Source organism: Alosa sapidissima, chromosome 1 (genome assembly GCF_018492685.1).
Source record: "Alosa sapidissima isolate fAloSap1 chromosome 1, fAloSap1.pri, whole genome shotgun sequence".
Classification (NCBI taxonomy): domain Eukaryota; kingdom Metazoa; phylum Chordata; class Actinopteri; order Clupeiformes; family Clupeidae; genus Alosa; species Alosa sapidissima.
Genome location: NC_055957.1, coordinates 25,476,232 through 25,483,074, shown reverse-complemented (window position 1 = coordinate 25,483,074; position 6,843 = coordinate 25,476,232). Strand labels below are relative to the sequence as shown.

At 40.1% G+C, this 6,843-nt stretch overlaps 1 protein-coding gene across 2 annotated transcripts; it reads right to left on the bottom strand.

Annotated features, from left to right (window-relative positions):
• Nucleotides 1-928: 928 nt before the first annotated feature.
• On the bottom strand, nt 929-6,495 carry cryz (crystallin, zeta (quinone reductase)). 2 transcript variants are annotated; one of them, XM_042097138.1, is made up of 8 exons: nt 6,131-6,495; nt 5,278-5,430; nt 3,899-4,062; nt 3,021-3,072; nt 2,769-2,918; nt 1,905-2,006; nt 1,699-1,794; nt 929-1,325 (listed from the first exon to the last, which is right to left on the bottom strand). In XM_042097138.1, exons 1-8 carry the CDS (start codon nt 6,236-6,238, stop codon nt 1,164-1,166), a joined length of 987 nt encoding a protein of 328 aa, XP_041953072.1. In that variant the 5' UTR covers nt 6,239-6,495; the 3' UTR covers nt 929-1,163. The 2 variants fall into 2 exon arrangements, with proteins under 2 accessions (XP_041953072.1, XP_041953081.1); XM_042097147.1 differs by lacking the exon at nt 5,278-5,430.
• Nucleotides 6,496-6,843: the final 348 nt, after the last annotated feature.

Here is a 6,843-nt window from a genome sequence, read left to right as displayed (position 1 = left end):
GAGCATCGTGAAAACACTCGTAGATCTACGAGTGCTCCAGAGTACTCGTTACCGGCTAAGAGCGTCTTAACAGTACTTCTCACTGAGGTCACCAACAGGACATACAGAGGAATTACAACTTAGAATACATAATCCAATTTACGTTCCCATTCTTTATTGTGTTTACCTGTGATGAATCAGATTTTAGCGTGCAAAATAGCCTACATTTAATGGTCATAATAATGTGATGAAAAGCGGACAAAAATGCAATCAAGTTATGAAACGAGACGTTGCCAGAATAGTTTGACATTATCTTTGCTAAGTGAATACTTTATTAGGCCTATGAGGTAAAAAGCAGAGAAAGCAACATGTGGTTTAGTCTGTAGCCTACTGCATCAAAATCTAAGCCTACACATTTCCTCTCTTTCTTACTCGACTTCTTTCTTATCTTCAAACGTGTTCTTAAGTGGCACCTCGAAAAAATATTGCATGGTGCAACAATCTAATCTTAAAATAATTACAATTATTTATGTCTCTGTGTGGTATATAACCTACTTGGGATGCTTACATGCAGATGTCAAAGTGTTTCTATTTTCGTATTGATGTGAATTAATGTGTAGATCCGAAGTTTAAATGGTAGGCCTATAGCTGTGACGTGCAGTCACCTGACATCAACGTCAAATCAGAGGATATTTCAGAACTAATAACGTGGACAGCTCCCCTTAAGAGCAGTGCATGCGCGTTCACGCTACGAGCATGTTCGGGAAACAGTCGGAAAAACCAAACGAACGATCGTAAGATGAATCGTAGAAAACCCTCTTAAGAGCGTTTCTCCGTCGTTATCGGGGAAGTGGGCCCTGGTCTTTAATCAGTCAAAGTTAGTTACCCATTGGTTTCCAGAAATGTATTCTCCTTACACTACTGATGTTACATATCATTGAATCAAATCTTTATAACCAGCACACCCACAAAAAAATATTTATTGTCGTAAATGTCATTATAATACTGAAAATGTCAAAGTGATAATCTAGGCTATACCTCTTAGGTATCATCTCATGTAAAGTGTAGATTACTGCTTAAAGAGCTACATTGTGTAATCATGAAACTGTAATGCTGTAATATGTAATTATAATGAAATCAAAATGAAAAAGTCCTCAGGTGACATTTTGTGTCATTTTCTGCAGTCACATCATAAGGACCATTTTTCCTGCTGCGCCAGGGCTGTTGATTATGTCCTCATGGGCCAGAGATGCTTTCTCAAGAGGGTACTTAGGCCCAACAACAGGTCTGAGCCAGCCCGCCTCCATTCCCGCAAAGAGAGCAGCGGCGCATTCGGCTGTCTCCTCCTGGAATGGAGGGAGCAAAAACACACACAGCTTATGAGTAAGCGTTTACAGGGCTGAGTGCATGTTTACGTTACAGTACCTGGGCAAAGCTAAAGAGGGAGGCCTACTAGTAACCCCACAGGTCAGAGGGGTCTTAATGGTGTGGAGAGAGCCTGCCTCACAGACAGCTCTCACCACTTTTGGGTCTGAGTAGAAACTCTTACTGAAACACTGAATACGCCATTTGAATGTCCCTTTTAGTCTGGTTTCTATAGTAGTTAAGTAGTAACTATGGAAAAACCATAAGCGTAACCGTAACATTATTCATTCAATTTGATGGCAAGCAATTTCATTGTTTTTATGACATGGACATGACATGTTAGAGGCATCTTACTTGAGTTGCAAAGAATAATGCCACTCCAATGATACTGGATTCTTTGATCATGGTATCTCGGGGGTTGATCTCAATAGGACCCCTACAGCCAACAATCTGCAAAGATCATTCTAGGATGAACCATATGTAGTACCCAGTTTATGTCAAAACCACAAATAAGCTTGTCAAAAGCACCAATAAGAGTTGAAAGAAGGTCAGTCACTCACAGTTACTCGACCACCGTAGGACAACATCTGTAGATCGTTGTCGAGATTGACATTAGACAGCATCTCTACAATCACATTTACACCCTGCCCATTGGTGGCTTCCTAAAATGTAACAGGTTAAAGTATTAATCGTTACATTATTTTGTATATTTTGTATATTTAGCTTTTGCCTTTTATGCATATCAGATTGTTTCATTACACAGTTTGAATATCAACATACTATTGATGATCTGTGCACCAAAGTCCAGCAAATGACTGAACAAACAGATGTTGCCTAAAATGAATAGACTTTGTTCGAATAGACTTTGTCTTTGACTTGGTTCCTTTCATGAATGTTCTCAACATCTGACTCAAAACATAATGGGCTCTATTTTGATGATCAGAAACGCGGTGAAAAGTCTGACACAAAGCTTATTCTTATCTTACACCCAGTCAGTGGCAGATTTTGCACCATACGCTTCACTTTTATTAAGCCTTGCGCCGCCCAGAGGTGTGGCAGAAGGTGTGGTCTGGCGCATGATCCAAAAATCACACGGTGATTTTACACGGTCTCGCATGCAAGCAGATTCCTTCAAATGCGCCGCCGACTGGCAAAATACCGTTGCGCTGTTTGAAGTTGCGCTGCTTGCTGTTAAAGGGAATGACAAATGTCACTCTCATTGGTTGAAAGGATGTTACGCCCAAAACACACCCATGACTGATTAAGAAACAGAAGAACAACCTTTTTGAACAATGCGCCCGACATTTGATAACAAAACCACCACAAATGTGAACTGGACACACCCCTAAATGTATTTAAGCTTTTCGCCACTGACCATGTGCTTTAGATTGTCAAAATAGAGCCCAATGCAGTCAAACCCAAACCTTTATTTTGGAGACATAGTCATTTTCTCTGTGATTAAAGGCTTGATGGGCTCCATTTTTCAGCACCAGTTCCATTCCCTCCACAGTTCCAGTTGTACCAAGTACCTTCAGCCCAAAAGCACGCGCAAGCTGACAAGCCGCTATACCCACCTGACAAAGGAATACCAGAAACCAAAAGACCAAACGATCAAAACACATCACTTTCTCCAAATTACAGAATTACACAAGCACAGCAATCCAAGTCATTCTTACTCCACCACTGGCTCCATGGATTAGAGCAGTCTCCCCAGCTTTTGCATGAGCCCTGTTGGAGAAAAAGTACAGTGTTTTAAAAACACACACTGTGATTGAAAACAAATAACTATGCTCCCATGCAGGAAGAGAGATGGACAATTGTTTTGGATTGTCAAGCCAATAACAACAAATAATTAATCATGAATGTAGATTGTTTTTAAGTCTTTAACTGAACTCAGTACCTCAACTGAACATAAACAATAATTTATTTTAAAGAAATAGTATCATGCCTGCCAACAATGATAAATCTACAGCTCTGGAAAAAAATAAGAAACCACTGCACAATTTCTTATGGTTGCTGAGTGACTCTTAATTTTTAATATGACCGTCAACTCATTTGAATGTCACTCTTCCCTTCCTGCACTAGTATTTCTCTGTCAATGGAGGGATGTTCAAATAATGTATCACTTAATTAAACATTATTAAATAAATGTGTTAAAATGTGTTGCTGTGTCTCGACGTTGCTTGGTAGCCATTCTGAGAAAAATAGATATATTTTTTGGCGGAGGAATGATTATCTGTGCATAAATCATTAAAATTCTCATTGCTGTGCCTTTATTTTATGAAATCTTGTCAGGTGTATATAGTAACCATTTTAGAGAAGCAATAAGCCCCACAAGGCCGTAGGTTCCAGTGCACTCTGCTTCGCATTGTGCCAAACAACGGCCCTTAGCTGTTTTAAAATCACTGGAATATATGGCCTCTTGGGGCATATTGCTTAATTTGGAGAAATCACCACAGTGACAACTTTCACTATTCTTCCCTACATCTTATTTTAGTATCAACATCGATTGTACTACAGGGTTCAAAATGCTTTGGAAATACTTGCGCCTTACTTGTGAAAGAGGGCACGATAAGCAGTGAAATAAGGGACTCCAATGGCTGCCCCCTGGCAGAAATCTAAGGAGTCAGGGAGTCGATGGACAGCATCTTCAGATGCGACCGCATACTCAGCATAGCCTCCAGTTTCAGTGGCTGTGGCAAAGACACGGTCACCTGTCTACACAAAGAGTTGTGGGCATGGCGGAGATATTAATTATTGATCTATTTACTAACTATGTCATATGAAAATATGAACCTCACATAAACTGTTTATGGCACTTCTGACCTTGTCCATCACAATAGCACTACTAACGTGGGATTCAGTGTGGCAGCCACTTTCCCATATAACCATGCTGACATGCACTCAAACTCCAAACGTATATCACTAAACCACCTCCATAGAAGTCTGAGTTGGTTGGTGTTGGCATACTCAATGTTGGTTTTCTTACTGAATTGGTCAGATATTAACAATATTGTTCTAACATGGAATACCAAAATCATGTAGATAATATTAAACAATTCTTATGTGCATACGCTTTTTATTTAAAAAAAATCAGGTTTATAGCCAAGTATACTTGCGCATACAAGGAATTTGGTCTCTGCATTTATCCCATCCTTGAATTAGTGAACACACAGAACACACAGTGAGGTGAGGCACACATTAACCCGGAGCAGTGAGCTGCCTGCTACAGTGGCGCTCGGGGAGCAGTGAGGGATTAGGTACCTTGCTCAAGGGCACTTCAGCCGTGGATGTGGGCATGGGAGAGCAGTGCTCAACCACTTCCCCCGTCCACATTTTTCCTACTGGTTAGGGATCGAACCAGCAACCCATCGGTTTCAAGCCCGAAGCCCTAACCAGTAGGCCATGGCTGCCCACCCAAAGTTAACATTGACTGATATTTAGCAGATGCTTTTATCCAAAACGACACAGACTTGCAGCGGTGGGAATCGAACCCGGGTCGACCAATGGTCAGTCAGTGACGGTAACTCTGCTCCACCATGCCCACCACTTGAGACTTATGTTTATCTGGAAAAAGTTTCTACACCCAAAAATAACAATTCTATTTCAATTTAAGTTTGGGGGGACAGACCACTGTGCCAGGTGTCAAATCAGTGGGGGGAGACATCACTAAGGGTAAATGGACACTAATGTGGTTTTCCAGGGTTACCGGCACAAATGGTCATGTGTAGAATCCAGATTGCGCCTACAACCTGGACATTTTTGTCATATGCTATGTCATATGCATATATGCATTTTTGTTATGCTACTACTACAATATTACCACTACAGCTGGATACTGCAAATATTTTTTTTGAAAACAAAATATTTGCATAAGAATGGGTATGATTCAGTTATGACTTGAGAGGAAGAAACAATATACTGCATATGTACCTGAAGAAACTGAACTCCATCCCCAACAGCCTCTATAACTCCAGAAACATCTGATCCAGGGGTATACGGAAGCGCTGGCTTTCGCGCATAGGATCCAGACCGAATGTAAGTTTCTACTGGGTTCACTCCACAGGCATAAATCCGAATTAATACCTGAAAGAATTGGTTTATTTGGGGCTGTGTTTTCATCTGACCAGGTATGCTGTCACAGGCCATGGCAGTTCAATGTAAGAATATATTTCAATATTGTTATACACTTACAATTACTATGAATGAATGAAATGTAATGTAATGTATGAAAAAATATTGTTGATAAGCTGTGCCTTAAAAATGCATGCACAAGGAAAATACCTGGAGCGGTTATTGATTTTCCATGCAACTCTGCATTCTAAGCTGAAGCTGTTAGTGTTCAAAGCCAAGGAAATTGAGCAACTGGAGCCCAAAGAGGCTTTTTTCCCTATCAAAGGCTATCTCACATTTGAGGATGCAATCTCAATAGCAATGCACTTTGCAGACAACAAATGTCCAACTTGCACGGAAAGCAACCCATACACGTTGTATTAAATCACAAACTGATCAAATAAATCCTTCCATAAGAAAAGATACATGCAATTATATGCGTTATGGTTTGTATATTATAGTATGTATTTATTTTCAGAGTATTGATTGAATTCACATTGTTGGGTATTATTGCTGTTCTTCTTGGTGTAGTCTTATCAACTTTTTAAATTGTTTACTGTTAAATATAACTATTGTATTGTTGTTATTTGTAGGCCTATGTCGCTTTGGACAAAAGCGTCTGCTAAATACCATAACCATAACCACAATTTTTGTCCTAGTTTGACCCGGTTACCTGTTTCTGTCCAGGAGATGGTGCGGGTATATCAGAATAAAGTTTCAAAACAGATGGCCCACCAAACTCTGCAACTCGAATGGCTCGCATTAGCTTCACTGTAGTCATGTTTAAGTAGCCTACAACAATTGTATTGCAAACGAAGTTCTCGCCAATTTCACGTAGGCTATTTTACATGGACTCTTCAAATGAACCCAGACGCAGCGGAAGTATTACGCATGTAACGTAGATTTGGACTAATCTATTATACTCCCAAAATTATAATTCCATATAATAATATATATATTCTTTTAAATAGCTTCACCTGTTCTTATGTATTTAAGCTACTACCAGCTGCCTCCTTCTAGAGACATTCGCCAACTATCGTCGGCTAGTCAACTTCCTGTTTAAATGGAGACCAGGGTAGCTGGGAAATGATGTCTTTTGACAGACAGGGCAGGCTAGGCTACAAATAACCCGTCTAATCTCAACCCATTACGCATGAATCTACCATTAAAACAGTGGGTAAAATGGTATTTATGTGAGCACTGCAAGGCAAAATCCATGGCTATAGCTTAGGGAGAGCATGACGTTTTAGAAAGGTCCTGACTGTATTGAGACAGTACAGTGAAGCATGCTTTGGACTCATATCCCAGTCTTCTACTCTAATCAGTGATGCACATGACATGGGGGTAATCATTCATCACATTGTGAATGCACTGCATGGCACTGGC